Genomic DNA, 19,200 nt, shown 5'->3' on the forward strand with positions numbered 1-19,200 from the left:
AGCGGCTGTCCCCGCGTTTCAAGGCAGAGACACAGGCACAGAGCGGGAGGCGCCGTCGGAGGGAGGGGGTCCTCGGGCAGGCCCCGACCACGCCCACCGTGCCCGGGTCTGGCCTCTGGGGTGGGGCCCCTGGCGGGGACTATAAAGTCCCCGAGAAGCAAGCGCAGCCAGCTTTGGGCTTTGGTTTCTATTTGGGGACACTTCCTCCGAGGCGAGGAAGGAGTGACGAGTGAGGAGCCCGCGGTCCGGGGGGGCCCCCCCAGGCCGGCTGCCGCCTGCCACTCGCGCACTTTCTCTGCGTCCCGGGGAACAACCGGCGCGCAGGCTGGGACGCACGCGGACCTTCTCCGCGTCCCAGGGAACATCGCGAGCACAGGCTGCACGAGGGACACCAGGCAGGCGGCGGGTCTGCGACGGCAGGTAAGGATGCTGGAGACCGCGCGAGCGGCTGTCACGTCCACTGGGGAATGTGCTAGAATTCGCTTGCGCCACTGGGGGTGGCTTGGTCCCCGCGTGCAGCCCAGCCCAGCTGGGAGGGCCTGGGGGCTGGGATCACAGGTTCCTGGGCGTACCCCCCCCCCGGGGGAGGGGGACTCCACGCGCCCTGGAGGGATGGTTACGCACGAATCCCTCCCGGAGGGGCAACGCGTGCAGAGTGGGGTCCGTCCACACAGGGGAACACTACTGGGCCACGAAAAGCAGCAAAGCTGTGACCGCTGCATAGACCTGAGCACTGCATCCTCAGGGACAGAAGCAAGCCCGCGAGACCCTACCGTGTGCCATCCCGTTTATAACAATTGTGGACAACAGGGGCGCCCGGGAGGCTCAGTCGGTTGAGCGTCCGACTTGGGCTCAGGTCATGATCTCCCAGTTCGTGGGTTCAACCCCTGCATCAGGCTCTGCTCCGACAGCTCAGAGCCTAGAGCCTGCCTCCTTTCTGTGTCTCCCTCTCTCACCGCGCCTCCCCTGCTCACTCTGTCTCTCTCTCTCTCTCTCTCTCTCTTAGTTCTGGGGACGGGCATCCGAGTGAGAGCTCGTGGGGCGGGGTCTCCTTTGGGGGGGCCTGGAACATTCCGGAGCCACATAGACGTGGTGACTGTGCCATTTGGCGCTCTGCTTGCATTTTGATGGGGATTCACCTGCAGAAAAATATTAATGAATGGATCCACTTGAAACACCACGGATGCCCGCGTGTCCCGTGTGGTGACTGAGGTCCTGCGGGCCACGGAGCCACGAGACGGGGACGCCGGGCTGTGTCTGGGGAGGCCCCGGTCCCGCCCTGGGGCGCTCAGCGTTGGCCCCTCCTGTGGGGGGCCCGTGGGCGCCACCCGCGACCCCCGCGCAGTCACGTCTCCGCGGGCACCGCCTGTCCCACTGGGCGCAGCCCGGAGCGCCCCACGTCCGCGGGAACCTCAGCCCCAGGCCGCCCTTGCGCCCACGGGTTCGAAAGCCCCATCTTTCCGTCCTCTGCGTTTCCCGCACCCACGTTTTGTGAACGTCGCATTGAAGTCTGGCTCACGGTGAATAGGGTTGGGGGTCCCCTGCTACACACGGAGCCTGATGCCTTCCTCTCTTCACCCTAATCCCTGTGTCACTAACGGGCTACATCCCTCTATCACAGACCCACTACGATCCCTGTATTACAAACCCACTACAATCCCTCTATTACTAACCCAGAGGCAATCGTGGCTCCTACCATCCCCCTCTCCTGGGAGGGGGTCTCTCGGGCGTTGAGACGGGAGAACTGCGAGAGAGAGAGGCTCGGGAGACGAGCTGAAACCCCTGGGTGGGGTCCATGTTGGGTCCTGTGACGGGGGCTGTGAATGCCCAGCCCAGGTGGCGGGGTCGGCGGCCCCAGCTCTTCCATCCCGGCAGAGATTTTCCGGAGGGGGTTAACCGGGTGGCACGTTTCGCGGGCCACTCTCTGCGGGGCACAGAGCGCCGGCCGCCAGGGCGCGCGTGACGGGATGGGGCGCGCGCGTGACGAGATGGGGCGCGCGCGCGGGGTCGGTAGGGAGAGCGGGAGGCCCGGCCGCGCAGGTGCGGGCCCCGGAGGGCCAGGTGGGCGCGCGGGCTTTCTGGCGACCCTGGCGGCCGTGGCCAGCAGTCCCGGCTGGGGCGTCAGGGGGCGGGCAGCCTCCAGTTCCCGTAACCCTGTCGGCCCAGGAACCCGGGTCTGTGTTGACTTCGTATCTTAATTGCACTTCCTTCCCCGCGGCGTTTCCCGGCCGGTGGGCCAGGCGGGAGCCAGGAGCGGGCTCCGGGCTCGGGGGGGTGGGGGGGGGGGGGTCTCTGCCGGCCGGCGGACGCGCACACACACCCCCCCAGGGCTGGCCCCACGCGTGCACACGCAGGAGACGCGCGCAGGGGTGCGCCCACGCAGACCCGCCGGAGCCTTCCCTCCCTCCGTGCGCCCTGCGCCCGCGATGCCCCGGGCTCGCCGCCCCGCACGGCGCGCGCTGAGGGTCCCTTCTCTTCCAGTGCGCGCCCTCGGGGACGCGGGAGCCGAGCGCCATGGCCTTCCTGTGGCTGGCCTTGTGTCTGACGCCCGCGTGCTGTCTGCTGCACAGGGACGAAGGTGAGGCGGAAACCCACGAGCGCTGTGCGCGTCTGTCCAGGTGTTTGCGGCTCCGTGGCTTTGCGGGGAGGGGGGGGGGAGATGGGGGAGGGGGGAGAAGGGAGGGCAAGACGGAGGGAGGGGGACAGAGGGGGGAGAGGGGGTGGGAGGGGAAGGAGGGGGAGAGGGACTGGGGGGAGGAGGGACTGGGGGAAGGAGGGGGGAGAGGGGGTCGGAGGGGGCGGAGGAAGAGAGGGACTGGGGTGAGGAGAGGGGGCAGGAGGGGAGAGGGGGTTGGAGGAGGGGGGTCCAGGGTTCAGGAAAGGACAGGGAGACTCAATAGTGACCCAAGGGAACGCAGGGCCGTCTGCCTGCAGACCGGGCGCCATCAGGAAGGTTCCGAGGACGCAGGGGGCGCGAGAGAGGGCTCAGGCGCCTCTTTCCCAGCGCTCGCAGAGGTGGGTGGGGCTCCGGGCCGCAAGTGTCTTACTTCTGCAGGAGCACCTCCCTGTCCCCACCTCGGCCGTTTTATCAGTCGGGCGCTGTGAGCAGCGGGGGGGGGGGGGGGGGGGGGGGGGGGGGGACACAGCCACAAGATTTCATAACCCGTTAGACGTTCACTCCCTCCTCTAACGCGAGTGAGATTCACATGCTTTGTGGGGACGGAGAGGAAGGTCTTTGTCCCCTGAAGGCGGCTGTCAGGGTCTGCGACGGAGGCCAGGACACATAGATTTATCAGCTCAGATCCAGGAGGGGCAGGACCCCTGAGACCCAGGAGGGGCAGGACCACCAAGATCCAGGCAGCACCACCGAGGAAGTGTTGAAATCACATGCCTTGCCCCGTTCTAGCCTTAAGTAGAAGTGGTTAGTCTTTCACCAGTGAGTCTGAATTAGCCGAAACATTTTCATAGATGGATCAGGGTAAGGAAATTTTCTTCCATTCCTGGTTTGCTTAGATATCTTAATCCCAAATGGGTTTTAAATTCAGTCATTTTTTTGTTTCCTGCTTTTATGGAGATTATTAGTTTTCTGTGAATGGGGTGGATTCTATTCATGGTTAAAAGAACCTTGTATTCCCCGAGTAAGTCTCTTGGGTCGTGTGCTATTACCGGGTTTATGTATTTGTGTATTTTATTGACTAAGGGATTTCTATATTTACAAGGGGGTACTGGCCTTGAGTTTGCTTTTATGTTATATTTCTTAATTTTTAAGTTGATTTCTTTATTTAGAAAGAGAGGGATAGAACGAGCAGGGGAGGGGAAGAAAGAGAATCCCAAGCAGCCTTCTGACACTCGGCACAGAGCCAGACGCAGCGCTCGAACTTACGAACCCTGAGATCACGACCCGAGCCGAAAACAAGACGCGTCACGGACTGAGCCACCCAGGCGCCCCTCGCGTTTCCTTTCCATACCTCCGATTTTGATGTTGGGATGACGATGGCTTCCGAAAACGAAGTCGCAAGATATTTCCCATCCTTTCCTTTCTTTTTTGAAAGTTTGTGCACAGGACAGTATTTCTTCCTTAAATATCAGATCCTTTATAGATATTGATGTTATTCATAAACACCACGTAAAATACGATAAAGATCTGCTAAAATTAAGATTCGTTACTTCATTTTTCATACCCGTTTTAATGACGTTCGATGTTGAGCTGGTAGAACTCAGCGTAAATTTGGAGGCGTAAGAATCTGTTAAAAATTAACATTTTCCGGGGCACGTGGGTGGCTCGGTGGGTTCAGCGTCCGACTTGGGCTCAGCTCATGATCTCGCGGTCCGTGGGTTCGAGCCCCGCGTCGGGCTCTGTGCCCACAGCTAGGAGCCTGAATCCTGCTTTGGATTCTGTGTCTCCCTCTCTCTCTGCTCCTCCCCTGCTGTTCCCGTGTGTCTGTCCCAAAAACAAATAAAACGTAAAAACGTCTTTAAGAATTACATTTTCAACTTAGAAAAAAATTTCCCTTGGTGCATTTTCTTATTATTTTTTTAACTGTTTATTTATTTCTGAGACGAGAGAGAGACAGAGAGAAGGAGAGAAAATCCAAAGCAGGTTCCGCGTTGTAAGCACAGACCTGATAACGGGGCTGGAAGTCAGGAACGGTGCGATCATGACCTGAGCCAAGTTCAAGAGTCAGACGCTTAAGTGACTGAGCCACCCAGGCGCCCTCCGGGGTTTTTTGTTTTTTATTTTAATTGTTAAGGAGTAAGTTATCCTTATACGTCGCGAGAACCCCAAGCCGGAAAGCTAGGTGTTTGCGTGGGTTGGTTTTGCTGATGCAACGAAGGTCGTTGATCTTGATCAGCAATCATCATACTCACAGGCCGTAAACGAGGTGGACGTTTATGAAAGTCATGTCCTGTGGGAACTGTGGGACCTTCAAAGGGACCCCAGAGAAAACCTCACCAAGTATCTGATGGGCGTCTGGGTCTCAGCGGCAGAGAGAGAGAGAGAGAGACGGGGACACAGAATGTGAAGCAGGCTCCAGGCTCTGAGCTGTCAGCCCAGGGCCCCACACGGGGCTCCACCCCACGGACCATGAGCCCTCAGCGGCGGGACCTCTTGTGACCTCAGGCGACCCTGTGTCAACGTTTCAGATCGCGAGCCGCCGATTAAGAACCTGCGAATGCAGCCGGAGACGAGAAGGTTGACCTGGGACCTCAGCGGAAACGTGTCTGAGATCCTCTGTTTCATCAACTCGAGGCTGATCACGAAGGTAGGCTCGTCCCCGACCTGGGCACCGGGCGTCCTCCGGGGACCCGAGAGCCACCGCCCGGCCCTGGTGTCGCAGACGTGGGGGTTCTCCTGCGGGCTGGGCTCGGGGACGGGGTGGGGGGGTCCCCGCCAGGTACCGCGGCCCCGGGGGCCCGCGTCTGGGGGTCTGCAACTCGGCCGTGCTGAGACCCCACGACAGGCACCGCCCGTCCCGCCTCGTGCAGAAGGCCGTGCACGCACGTGGCCGGGATTTCCGAGAAGGTCGCCGGGAGCCCGAGGGCGCGTGGCTCAGGGCGGGGTTTTGACGCCCTGGGCGACAGGGCCCAACGTGACGCGCTCCCCGTAGGCCATCGACAACCGTTATTGCCAGTTCCGCGTACTTCCCTCGTGTCAGGTGACGAATTTCACGGTCGCCTCCACCGGGGACCCGCCGTTCTCCGCGGGGATCCTGTACCCCACGCCAGGTGAGGGCAGCGGGGTTCGGCATGGAAGGGCGTGGGCCGCCCCTTGCCAGCTGGCGCCACGGACGCAGGCGTCACCACTTCTGCCGCGGGGGTCCCTGCGGGGAGTGGCGACAAAACAAGGCGACCCCGGGGCGGGGAGCGGTCCACGCAGGCGGAAGGAGGTCGTCTGCGGGAGCTTCTGGAAGCGAACCGGGCAAATGAGGACACGGGGATGGTGGGCAGGGCTGAGGCCGGGAGGGGAGGGGCGCGAGGCGACCGGGGGACCAGGTGGGCCTGGGGCCTTGGGGACGAGGGTCCCGTTGTCCCGAGCGCATGCGTGGTGACCTGCGTTTCAGAGAGAGCTCGGCTGGTTTTTTTTTTTTTTTAATTTTTTTTTTTCAACATTTATTTATTTTTGGGACAGAGAGAGACAGAGCATGAACGGGGGAGGGGCAGAGAGAGAGGGAGACACAGAATCGGAAACAGGCTCCAGGCTCTGAGCCATCAGCCCAGAGCCCGACGCGGGGCTCAAACTCACGGACCGCGAGATCGTGACCTGGCTGAAGTCGGACGCTTAACCGACTGCGCCACCCAGGCGCCCGAGCTCGGCTGTTTTTAAGAGGCGCTTGATGGGGAGAAACAGAGTCCAGCCATGGGGGGAAACTGAGGCAAGCCACGGGGGAAACTGAGGCAAGCCAGTGGGGGAAACTGACTCAAGCCACGGGGGGGAAAGGAGTGAAGCCACTAGGGAAACTGAGGCAAGCCACGGAGGAAGGTGAGTGAACCCACGGAGGGAAACTGAGGCAAGCCACGGAGAGAAACTGAGGCAAGCCATGGGGGAAACTGAGTCAAGACATGAAGGAAAACTGAGGCAGCCATGGGTGAAAGTGAGTCAAGTCATGGGGGGAAACTGAGTGAAGCCACGAGGGAAAAATGCATCAAGCCATAGGGGAAACTGAGTCAAACCATAAGGGGAAAACTGAGGCAAGCCACGGGGGGGAAAGTGAGTCAAGCCATGAGGGGAAACCGAGTCAAGCCCCGGGGGGTAAACTGAGGCAAGCCCCGGGGCAAACTGAGTCAAGCCCCGGGGGAAACCGAGTCAAGCCACGGGGGGAACTGAGTCAAGCCACAAGGGGTAAACTGAGGCAAGCCCCAGGGGAAACTGAGGCAAGCCACGGGGAGAAACTGAGTCAAGCCCCGGAGGGTAAACTGAGTCAAGCCATGGGGGAAAAGTGAGTCAAGCCATGGGGGAAAAGTGAGTCAAGCCACGGGGGAAACCGAGTCAAGCCACGGGGGAAACCGAGTCAAGCCACGGGGGGAACTGAGTCAAGCCACAAGGGGTAAACTGAGGCAAGCCCCAGGGGAAACTGAGGCAAGCCACGGGGAGAAACTGAGTCAAGCCCCGGAGGGTAAACTGAGTCAAGCCATGGGGGAAAAGTGAGTCAAGCCACGGGGGAAAAGTGAGTCAAGCCACGGGGGAAACCGAGTCAAGCCACGGGGGAAACCGAGTCAAGCCACGGGGGGAAACTGAGTCAAGCCCCGGGGGGGAAACTGAGTCAAGCCACAGGGGTAAACTGAGTCAAGCCACAGGGGTAAACTGAGTCAAGCCATGGGGGAAAAGTGAGTCAAGCCATGGGGGAAACTGAGTCGAAACTGAGTCAAGCCCCGGGGGGGTAAACTGAGTCAAGCCACAGGGGTAAACTGAGTCAAGCCATGGGGGAAAAGTGAGTCAAGCCATGGGGGAAAAGTGAGTCAAGCCATGGGGGAAACTGAGTCAAGCCACGGGGGAAACCGAGTCAAGCCACGGGGGTAAACTGAGGCAAGCCACGGGGGGAAACTGAGTCAAGCCACGGGGATAAACTGAGGCAAGCCACAGGGGGTAAACTGAGTCAAGCCACGGGGCAAACTGAGTCAAGCCACGGGGGAAACTGAGTCAAGCCACAGGGGGGAAACTGAGTCAAGCCACGAGGGGAAAGTGAGTCAAGCCACGGAGGGAAACCGAGTCAAGCCATGAGGGGAAACTGAGTCAAGCCACAGGGGGTAAACTGAGTGAAGCCACGGGGGAAAACTGAGTCAAGTCACAGGGGTAAACTGAGGCAAGCCCCGGGGGAAACTGAGGCCAGCCCCGGGGGAAACTGAGTCAAGCCACGAGGGAAACTGAGTCAAGCCCCGGGGGAAACCGAGTCAAGCCACGGGGGAAAACTGAGTCAAGTCACAGGGGTAAACTGAGGCAAGCCCCGGGGCAAACTGAGGCAAGCCCCGGGGGAAAACTGAGTCAAGCCACGAGGGAAACTGAGTCAAGCCACAGTGGGTAACTGAGTCAAGCCACGGGGGAAACCGAGTCAAGCCACGGGGGTAAACTGAGGCAAGCCACGGGGGGAAACTGAGTCAAGCCACGGGGGGAAATGAGTCAAGTCACGGGGGGAAACTGAGTCAAGCCACGGGGGTAAACTGAGGCAAGCCACAGGGGGTAAACTGAGTCAAGCCACGGGGCAAACTGAGTCAAGCCACGGGGGAAACTGAGTCAAGCCACAGGGGGGAAACTGAGTCAAGCCACGAGGGGAAAGTGAGTCAAGCCACGGAGGGAAACCGAGTCAAGCCATGAGGGGAAACTGAGTCAAGCCACAGGGGGTAAACTGAGTCAAGCCACGGGGGAAAACTGAGTCAAGTCACAGGGGTAAACTGAGGCCAGCCCCGGGGGAAACTGAGGCCAGCCCCGGGGGAAACTGAGTCAAGCCACGAGGGAAACTGAGTCAAGCCACAGTGGGTAACTGAGTCAAGCCACGAAGGGAAACTGAGTCAAGCCACGGGGTAAACTGAGTCAAGCCCCGGGGGGAAACCGAGTCAAGCCCCGGGGGGAAACTGAGGCCAGCCGGCGCAGGACGCGTCCGTCGGCGTTTGTTGCTGCCAGCGTGTGTGAACTCGCCCGGGGCCTGGACGCCGGCGCCCGTGCTCACGGGGACGTGCTTTTGTCTCCGCCCTCCGCAAGCACAGAGGGCCACCCCGAGGCGGCCCGCGCAGCGTCTGGGCTGCTGGGTGCACGACGTGGAGTTCCTGACGTGCAGCTGGGAGGCGGGCCGCGCGGCCCCCGGGGACGTCCAGTATCGCCTACACTGGCAGGACCTCAAGTAGGCGCGGCCGCAGGCTCGGCGGGCTGTGTCGACCGGGCGCCGGGGCCCCTGGGGGGACAGCGGCGTCCCCGGCCGTGCCAGGCTTGGGAGGGGGGGGCGCTGGGTCTCGGCTGGCGGCCCCTGCTGTGCTGGGCGGGGGGGCGGGGGGGGGGCGGTGCTGGGTCATGGCTGAGTGCCCGCTGGTGGCCGCAGGACCTACAAGGAGGAGGAGTGTCCCCGGTACGGGGTGGACGATCGGGGGACACACATCCGGTGTCATTTCGACGACGTGTCCGGGCTCGGGGAGCACGTCCAGTTCCTGGTGAAGGGCACCAGCAAGGGCGCGAGGATCCCCTGCTCCGACCTCACTGTGGAACTAGCAGGAATCGGTGAGTCCTGGCGGGGGGTGGGGGGAGGGGACGGGCTCCCAGGTGGCACCTGCTGACCTGGGGGGGGGGGAGGGCGCGGGGGACACGCTCCAGGGCCGCACCTGCTGACGGCCGGAGCCCCAGCAGCCGTAAGGAGACACCGCGGGCGGGCGGCTCGAGTGACACGGTAGTTTCTCAGGGTTCTGGGGGCGCATGTGGGTCCCGGGGGCGACCGTCCTCCTGGCTTGGGGACCCCTCCTCGCCGGGACCTCGCACGGGGCACAGACAAAGGGAGCCGTGTGGTCTTCGTGGGAAGCCGGGAAAGCATCCCGGGGGCCCCACCCTCATGACGTCACCTAAGCCTAATCGCCTCCCCAGGGGGTCCCCTTCTTGGGGGGGTGGGGTCAGGGCAGGCGATGGCACGTGTTTCCGCCAGGACTCTGGGGGGCTCAGTATCGTGCTCGCGGCGCCCGCCGAGGCCCTGTGTCCACCCTCCTTCGGGTTCGGGGCGCGCGGACCCCACCTTAGCAGAGCTGTCTCGTGGTTCGTTCCCTTAAAGCCGACCCCTCTCCGCACGGCGGCCCCTGCCAGCCCCGAGAAGCGCGGGGTCACGTGGGGGCCGGGTGCAGTGAGCCGCGGCTTGAGCTGAGACGGGGGTTCAGAGGGGACAAGGCAGGCCTCCCACTGGAAAAGCGGGGGGCCTTTTCCGGCGCCCGGGGACTCCCTCCCCTGGGGCCGAGACGCTGTGTTGCGTCCGCACGGGTCGGACGCTGCTCCCTCGCGGGTGTTTGCGCACCGCGTGCAAGGCCTCGTGCGACGCCACGCACGCTGCCCCCGCCCGTCCCCCCGTGTCCACCCCGCGGCTCCCGGCACCGGCGGGCAGGGAGCGCGCTGGGCTGGTCCGTGCGTGTGTGTGAGCGCCCGGCGGGGACGCGCCTGGCCTCAGGCTCCGCCGACGCCCCAGGACCTCACTTGCGCGAGTTCCAAGATGCCTGTTGTCCTGCGCAAACATGGGGCCACCCCCGGGCGCCTGCGAAGGCGCCTCATGTGGAAACAGGGTCTTTGCACGTGCAGTAAGGCAGCCCCCACCCAACCCAATACGGTGCTGCCCATACAAAGGGGAGGAGACGCAGAGGCCCAGGCCGGGGCGGAGGAGAAGGCCAGGAGAGGAGGAAGGCACGGCGACAGGTGACGCGTGCCCAGCCCAGGGACGCCCAGCCTCCCCAGCAGCCGCCCGCAGTGGGAAAGGGGCCGCGAACAGAGTGTCCCTGTGAGCCTCCACCAGGAACCAGTCCTGGGGACACGTGGACTTCAGATTTCTGGCCTCCAGACCCGGAAGAGGACACATTTCTCTGGCCCAAGCCACCAGTTTGTGGGTGGGAAATTCGTGCCATACCATTATGAGCGATTTCCAGATGGCACCAGGAGACCAAGAACCCAAGCCTGGGGCCACGGACAGCGATGTCTCTGGGCGTGGACTGGCCAGGTCCGGGCCCTCAGAGTATCAGAGACATGGCCCATTGACACGGAGAATCGGGTCCGGGGGGGACTGTTGGTTCCCAGCGGCTGCCTTAACAAACGATCCCAAACCACGAGGCTGGGAGCATCCGAGTCTGAGATCCAGGCAGGACAGGGCTGTGCCCCCTCCTGAGGCTCCAGGGGAGGGTCCTTCCTGCCTCTTCCAGCTTCTGGGGCTCCAGGCGTCCCTGGGCTCGTGGCCGCGTCCCTCCCGTGTCTGCGTCCGTCTTCCTGGGGCTTCCCCTCTGTGTCTGTGTCTCCTGTTCTGACTTTTATAGGGACAGTCGTCATCGGATTTAGGGCCACCTTGATGCAGAAGGACGTCGTCCCAGAACCTTCACTTATGGTACCTGCAAAGACACTATTTATTTGAGAGAGAGAGAGAGAGAGCAAACAGGGGAGGGACAGAGAGAGAGGGAGACACAGAATCCGAACCAGGCTCCAGGCTCCAAGCTGTCAGCACAGGGCCCGACGCGGGGCTTGAACCCCCGAACCGGGAGATGATGACCTGAGCCAAAGTCGGATGTTTAACTCACTGAGCCACCCAGGCGCCCCTGCAGAGCTCCTTAGAAGTTAAGTCGCATTCCGCCCGGGCCCTTCCTGCCCCGCGGGGCCCCGGGCCTGCACATGACCCTGCACGTGGGTGCTATGTAGTGACCGAGCCTTTCAGCCCCTGAGCAGGTGCCACACGAGTGCTTGGCCGGAAGCCGTAGGGGCTGGTGAGTAACCCGGCTCCCTCGCCCTGGGCTGGGGGGCTCCTACCAGGCGCCTTCCTTCGTCTGCAGGGTGGTTCCCCAGCGGGACTGAGCGGCCGCTCTTTGGGAAGTCCCTGCCGCCCGGGCCTCCCTTCGCGGCCCTGCCATGGGCGCGTCCTCCCAAGCAGGCTGCTGGCCGAGGGCGTCCTGGTCCTGAGGGGGGAAGGCCATTCCCGAAGGTCCCCGTGCAAGGCAGCAGGAGACGGCACAGCCTGGACGGCTGCAGGGAGGGGCGGGGGGAGCCGCTTTTGAGATTGTTTCCCAGGACGGAATTGCAGTGGGTTCTGCGGGTGCTGCTGGGGTAGAAAGAGGGACCAGATGAGGCTGGGTGCAGGATGACATCATAGGTGGAGAGAGAGGAGGAGGAGGAGGGAGAGGGAAAGCAGGAGGATGGAGAGCAGGAGGAGAGGAGAAGGGAGAGGAGGGGGAGAGCAAGAGGAGGGGAGGAGGAGGGGAGGAGGAGGGGAGGGAGAGAGGAGGAGGGCGAAGGCGAGGAGGGGGAGCAGGAGCGAGAAAAAGACGAGGAGACCCCGAGCTGCAGACCACCCTGCGGGGAGCTCTCTGCCAGGGGTCCAGGCGGACCGCAGGGCAGTCGGGCAAGGACGCAGGGCTGGGCTCCTCGTAGAGGTCGGACCCGTGGTGTCGTCTCAGACGCGGTCACACAGGAAGCTACTGGCGCCTTGGCGACAGAGAGGCCGACCCTCTGGAGGGAGAGCTGGGGGCAGAGCCCCGGAACGGCACCCCGAAGGGGGGACACACGGACGGGAGGGTCCCAGCAGCCCCAAGGGCGGACCGGAGAGCAGTGGACGTGTGGCCAAGGGGAAACCATGAGGTGTATTCCGGGGGACTCAGCTGCACAGACCTAGGAGCGCCTTCCAGAAGGATCTCGGCATGGGCAGGGGTCTCTCGCAGGCTGGTGTCTGAGCAGCTGGCCCTCATTCAACCAGATATCCTGTCAGGCATCTGTCTTGGTGTTTTGCCCTGTCTTCAACCTTGAAATGACCTTCTCTCTGCCTCCCCTGCATCCGAATTTGTAAGAAGCCTGTTTTAAAGGCATCTTCTAGGGGCGCCTGGGGGGCTCAGTTGGTTAAACGTCCGACTTTGGCTCAGGTCATGACCTCACGGTTTGTGGGTTCGAGCCCCACGACCGGCTCTTTGCTGACGGCTCAGAGCCTGGAGCCCTCTTCGGATTCTGTGTCTCCCTCTCTCTCCGCCCCTCCCCTGCTCATGCCCTGTCTCTCTCTCCCTTTCTCTCTCTCAAAAATAAATAAATATTTAAAAAAAAATTTTAAGTATCTTCTAGGGGATGAAAAATATTGATTTGTTTTACTCATAAAAATTTTTTTTTTCTTCCCTAGAGAGATTAAGTCTGCCCAACATCACTGGAATGTGTAATAAATCCTATTCAATCATGGAGTGGAATATGTCAAGCCACTTTAATCACAGATTTACATACGAACTTGAAATACAAAAGGTAAATGCTTGCCCCCACTGGAAATTCTAGATTCTCCAGAATCTATACCCTGAGGGTTTGGAAGCAGATAAAACACACACACACACACACACACACACACACACACACAAATATGAACCAAAAAGAATTGCTTTTAATCTTTTAAAACTAAACATTAAATAAAAAATAACCAAAAAATAAACTTAAAAATAAATAGAAGCTAAACCCTACATAAAGTGAAAAAAGCTAACAAAAAAATGGAAAAAAGTAAACATCATTTAAGTTTTTGTGTGTGTGTCTCTAAAAATCATCAAAAAAATATATGAAGCATAAAAAAATTTTTTTAGCTTTACCAAAAGTAACAGTGTTGGCTATTGAAAAGACAGAGGTAAAATTAAAAAGGCAGGTCACACGTGGAAGAAAACCAGTTGCGCATTTGTCTGTCAAAGGACGCACGTCTAGGGTGGATAAGGAATTCTTTCAAGTCAATACCAAGGAGATAAACAACCGTATAAAAAACCCAAAGGGCAAAAAGTTGAAACAGCCACTTCCCCAAAGAAGATGTATTCATGACCCATAAATACATGAAAAGGTAGCAGAGAAAATGCAAACCGCAGGGAGAGGCTGGTCCACACCCGTTAGATCAGCGAAAATGACAAAGTCTGGCCCAACCCAGTGTCAGCCAGGTTGTCACCCACTTGACTGGAACACTTTTGTGCCACTAACTCGTGGCCATTTCGAACAGTATGGCCCGTTTCAGGAAACCCGCAGGTGGCTCCTTCTTCTGTGAGATGTTCCTCATGGATGAGCATTCTCTGCATTGCAAGAGCCAGGATAAAACCATATCCTTTACTTAAAAAATGGCGCAGTCGCTTTGGAAGAGCCTTTGGTTCCAGCTTACGAAGGCAGCAGATCCCCTGCGAGGTGTGGCTCCCAGAGAAGTGTAAACATAATTCCAGCAGAGTGGGGCCCTGACTGGTCACAGCAGCTGTGTTTGGGAATGACCCAAGAGAAGGGACGAACAAAGTATAGCCACACTGTGGAATCCGACCCCCCACAAATGTCAGCCGGACACAAGGGCCACCCTGGGGCATCCCGTGTATACACAGAGGCGTGGAAAATGCAGAGTGATGTATAGTGAGTAACGCACCTGGCTGGTTCTGTCCGTGGAGCGTGTGACTCTTCATCTGAGGGATCGTGAGTTTGCGCCCCATGTTGGGCGCAGAGATGATCAATCAATAAATTTCAAAATTTTTAAGTCTGCAAATTGAAGGACAATGAGCAAACGTTTGGAGGTACTTAGTATGTCATACTCAATTATTGACTTAAAGGTATCACTTTTCTTTACTTGTTTGTATATTCTGTTTATTGTTTATAGTTCACTAGTGATGATACGTCATGTTTCTGCAAACGTACAAGTGCTCAAAAACACAAACGTTATTCATTCTACGTGTTTTTTGTTTTTTTGTTTTTGTTTTATAAGACCAGGTACAGGGGCTCCTGGGTGGCTCAGTCGGCCAGCATCCGACTCTGGATTTTGGCTCAGGTCATGGTGTCACAGTTTGTGAGTTCGAGGCCCGAGGGGGCTCTGTGCTGACGGTGGGGAACCTGCTTGGGATTCTCGCTCTCTCCCTCCCTCTCTGCCGCTCCCGTGCATTCTCTCTCTCTCTCTCTCTCAAAAAAAAAAAAAAAAAAAAAACAAGAAACAAAAAAAACAAAAAAGAGTCTGAAACAGGACTCAAACCCACGAACTGTGAGGTCATGGCCTGAGCCGAAATCCAAAGCTGGATGCTTAAGCAATTGACCCCCCAACCCCCACCCCCGGGACTCCAAGGCCACATAGCTTTCAGTTAATCTCTCCTTTACGGTCATATTGATTCACACATTATATTGGCGATTCCCACCCAACCACAGGGCTCACAGAACAAGGGTCCCTCCCAGGGGACAGCAGCGGGCACCCACCGTCTTCTGGTTTTGTTTTGCAGGGCTCAGATCCCGCCTACACCGAGGAGGTGAGTGTCCCCCAGCCCCCCACCCCCGCCAACTCGGCATCAGGAAGGGCAGGCCTTGTGTTATTGCGCTCCCTCCGCTCCCCTGCGCAGGGCTGTGCGTGTGGGCCCCACTCACCCCTACGCAGTGCTGGGGGCAGACCGCATGGAGCTGGGACTCCGCCTTCCCGGGGCTTCTCCTCTGTGCCTGTGTCCCCCCTTCTGTCTCTCACAAGGACACCTGTCATTAGCCTCAGGGCCCCCCTCATGCAGCATGAGCCCCCCCTCCCATCCCTCACTCACACGTGCACACACCTTGTTTCCGACTCAGGTTGTAACGCCCAGATTCAAGAGACCCCAAAAACGAACCACCAGAGTCCAGAGCCAAAGCCAAGCGGCAAGGGTCGTTTATTGCAGGTTCAAACCCGGTCCTCCGCGCACTCATTGCCGGTGACGCTAAGAGGCCTCGAGTGAGGTTTTTACACCCCTTTTATAGACACGTACAAACAAGTCACGGGGAAATCAGGGATTTTTCACAGTTACAGAGCTGCCATTGGTTGATATTTAAATTTGAACACTTAGCAGAATTCGATTGGTTCCCGCCTTTAGGTCAAACCACAACTGGGGGTAGGGGTATCTCAAGGATTGGTCGGGAATACGCGGGCGCGCCAAGCAATTGTACGGAAGCGGAACAAGCTGCTTAAGTTTCCCGTTTGCTCAGGCCTCTCATTCCCCCCTTTCTCAAGTACCTGAGGAACCAATCTTGGGTCCCGCAGTGTTACCTAATCAAGCTCGCTTTCCATGTCTAGGAGCTGATACTGCGGCCTAAGGACCATAACCTGGATGGTGTTTAGTCTGTCCCTGATAAAGTTCATTATTTTGTTGATTATAATAGGGCCGAGGGTAAAAAGGAGGAGGAGGCATAGGAGGGGGCCCAAAAGGGAAGAAGGTAGGGGAGAAACCCGTGGAGTCCTGACCACAGTGGGTTTTCGGCTAGTTCTTTTCGTCGGCGTGCGAGGTCCTCTTGGAGCTGTTTTGATTTTGGTCCGAACTATTCCTGATTTATTGGCATAAAAGCAACATTTTTCTTGTAGGGCTAAGCAGATGCCGCCTTGTTCTGCGGTTAGCAGATTCGACCCTCTTCTATTCTGTAACACCACCTCCGCTAGGGAATCTAGCTGATCTCGCAGATCCTGGACTGTACCTGACAAGGCTTCGACATCGTCAATTAGTTGCCGAGAGAGTCGCAGATAGGAGTGTATGGAGACTCCTAATCCTGCTGTCCCGGTGGTTTAATGCACCTGTAATTCCTAGGCCTGCCAGGACGGGGATAACAGCCACAGCTCGTTTGGATCTGCCAGTTACAAAGTCCAGACTAGGGACGGGCATGGGGGTTTTTCCTGCGACTAAGTCGATATCTGGTAGCAGGGTGGCCAGGATGCATACTCCAGTGCAATTGTGGGGAAGATAGGTGTAGGCTAGGTTATTTCCGCAGACGAAAACGGTGGTGTTGTTACTACAGAAGGAGGAGGAGTTGATAGTGACGTACTGGTGTCATATGGGCAAGGGATACGATCCCTACATCTATGCTGTTATTCTGGGAGGCAAGATTATTTATAAAGCAAGAGGCATCGAACGGGCTAATGAATTGAACGGGGAAGGGGTCAGGTAGGGAAGAAGGAAGGCAGTCCTTGGTTATGCTGACATCAACTTCAGTGGGGATGGCGATGGGTCGGGGGGTTTGCTGGGGTAGGCAAAGCCAACAATCTCGGGCTAGAGTCGGGTTAGAGATGTTTAAGCGTGAGAAAGTGGTTTCTAGGACAGACATGGTCTGAGGGTCTAACTCGTACGGGTCTGTGCCTAGGGAGAACTGGGGGGTGGAATTAAGCCGTGGATACATGTGTTCTGCGAGGTCCTTGAGCCTCGTTTTGCGTTTCCATCTGTGTGACAGCGTCTTGGGGTCCTCCACCGTCAGACACACGTATGGGGGCTCGGGGGTTCCAGCAGACGGCGCCTCCGACTGAGCCACGGCAGCCAGCTAGGATTTGCTTATTGTCATCACTGGCTACGGCTGCCCTGTGACTCTGTAGGATGGCCGTAAAGGAGGCAGGGGAGTTGTCTGGCCCTAAACATTGCTGGTAGGAGTCATAACAGGAGCTGTGCACCGAATCCTGGAAAGTGGAGCAAAAAACATTTTGTCATAAAAGACAGGGGCTTGGGTTTGTCAACACATAAGCACTGTTGTTGGAGTCCGGTGGTGTCCTAGGTCTGGGTTAAGTAAGCAGTCGTGGTCCCCAGTCTTGGGTTTGAGTGTAGCTTCGCTGTAGACCCCCTCTTCCTACAGAGCTGGCTACTTTCTTTACTGTGTGGCAGGGAGACAATGGTGCTGACCACGCCACCTCTGCAATCACAGGGCCTTCCATACAGAGCTTCGTACAATTTCTGTTTGTCAACGGGGGCATCTAGTCCTCCCTCCAGGAGTTTGAGGTTGAGGGCTAGTAGGACAAGGGTCACTATCCTGAACATGTCTAGGGGAGGCACGGCGCAAGGTTAGTTTGAGGGGGTTTTTCTTACTTCCGGTCTACGGTCCAAGTAGTGTCTTCTATCAGTGTGTCCCACGAGGTCACACAGTGGGTCGACAGGCTTAACGTGGGGTGTGGTGAATCCAGGGAGGGAGGTTATCTACCTTGATGGCGGTGGGAGTTGTCAGCATGATTTGGTAAGGTCCTTTTTCACCTGGGTTCAAGGTTCTCCTGCCGGTGTCGCTTGACGAGGACACCCAAGTCTCCTGGACGATACTGATGGGGAGTGGGTGGGGGCCCCGTCTCACACCGTTCTCCTAGTTTAGGCCACACGGCCTCATGAACGCGCTGTAAGAGCCCTGAGACAAGACAAGAGGCTGTTATCTTGGTCTAATTGAATGAGCTTTGACTTAAGATTAGGTATGATAGGTGTGGCTTGGCCAAACGTGATTTCATAGGGTGTAAGGCCCAACTTGTCCGGGGAGTTGCGAACCCTGTACAGAGCGTAGGGGAGTAATTCTACCCAATTAGCGCCAGTCTCCATAGTCAATTTAGTAAGGGTCTCTTTTAATGTTCTATTCATTCTTTCTACTTGTCCTGAGCTTTGGGGCCGGTAGGCACAATGTAATTTCCAATATCTGCCCCAAGTACGGAAGCCAATCCCTGACTTACCTTAGAGACGAATGCAGGTCCATTGTCTGACCCTATCATTACTGGAAAACCATACCTGGGCAGGATTTCTTCGGGGGCCTCGGGGTCCATGGGGGTGTACTGCCTAAAGGCTTCCATTAATCTTTCTAAAAAGGTGGCAGGGCTCTCTGTCTTTACCTTGTACTACCGAGTACAACCTTGGCCAAATTGGTGGGCTTGCGTGCTGCAGCCCGGAGACCCGCCATTAGAGTCTGGCGATAAATGAGCAGTCGTCCCCTACCATTCTGCCGCGTTGTGGTCCGCATCAGGCCGAGTTCAGGGAAACGCCGCATTAATGAGGTCAGGGTTAACAGTGGGTCGACCGTCTTCCCCGGGGACCAGCTTCCGCGGTTCAAGTTGAATCCTCTCCCCTTCTTCCGTGGTGAACAGGAGTCGCCAAAGCTGTTGGCAGTCATCCCAGGTAGGCTGGTGGGTGAACATTATGCTCTCTAGGAGGGGCTATAAGATCTCTAGGGTTATCAGAAAACCGAGCATTTTGGTGTCTTCCAATTATAAAGGTCGCTGGTGGAGAAGGGCCAATACTGGAGTCGGGGGTTGCCCGTTTCATCGGGGGTCCTATTTCCCGCAGGGGGTAGGGCCACAGTGGAGTCGGGGAGGCGAGAGCTTGGCTCACGCTGGGGTGCGCCCGCGAGTTCGGCCGGCTGGCCCTTCGCGGTTGGTTTCATGTTCAATGGGGCTCGGTGCGGCTGCTGCCTCCCGTCCTCCTGGTTCCCCTTGGGGGGCAGCCAGCGGGGCAACTGGTGGGGCGGCTGCTGCGGGCAGGGCCTGGGGTGCGAGGGGAGGGGGAAGATACGGGGGAGGGTCCAGGGATAGTAAGGTCCTGACTATCGGGCAATATGGGATTTAGGGGCGCTGAGGGGGTTCGCGGCTTGGTTGGGTCAGTGGAGCCGGCCGCGAGAATCTTACAGGACCCTGAGGAAAGGAAGGGAGACATCCAGGGTGGAGGGTTTTCAACAAGATCCTGCCAGACGAGGATATAGGGAGCCTGGTCTGGGTGGCCCTCCTTATCCTGGCAGGAGGGTTTTGGCCTTGACCTTAGCAACTATAGGCAAACAAAAAGTGCCCTCGG

General features: G+C 58.3%; 1 protein-coding gene across 1 annotated transcript in view; it reads left to right on the forward strand.

The window, feature by feature from the left end:
• IL3RA (interleukin 3 receptor subunit alpha) overlaps positions 1 to 19,200 on the forward strand; it is a 26,706-nt gene continuing 7,506 nt past the window's right edge. The window contains exons 1-6 of the mRNA XM_045471933.1: positions 1 to 420; positions 2,482 to 2,578; positions 5,146 to 5,264; positions 5,610 to 5,727; positions 12,816 to 12,931; positions 14,896 to 14,922. Of these exons, the coding sequence (XP_045327889.1) occupies positions 2,515 to 2,578; positions 5,146 to 5,264; positions 5,610 to 5,727; positions 12,816 to 12,931; positions 14,896 to 14,922 (444 nt within the window). The 5' untranslated portion in view covers positions 1 to 420; positions 2,482 to 2,514. The remainder of the gene's footprint in view (positions 421 to 2,481; positions 2,579 to 5,145; positions 5,265 to 5,609; positions 5,728 to 12,815; positions 12,932 to 14,895; positions 14,923 to 19,200) is intronic.

Source organism: Leopardus geoffroyi, chromosome X (assembly GCF_018350155.1).
Source record: "Leopardus geoffroyi isolate Oge1 chromosome X, O.geoffroyi_Oge1_pat1.0, whole genome shotgun sequence".
In the NCBI taxonomy this organism is placed as follows: Eukaryota; Metazoa; Chordata; class Mammalia; order Carnivora; family Felidae; genus Leopardus; species Leopardus geoffroyi.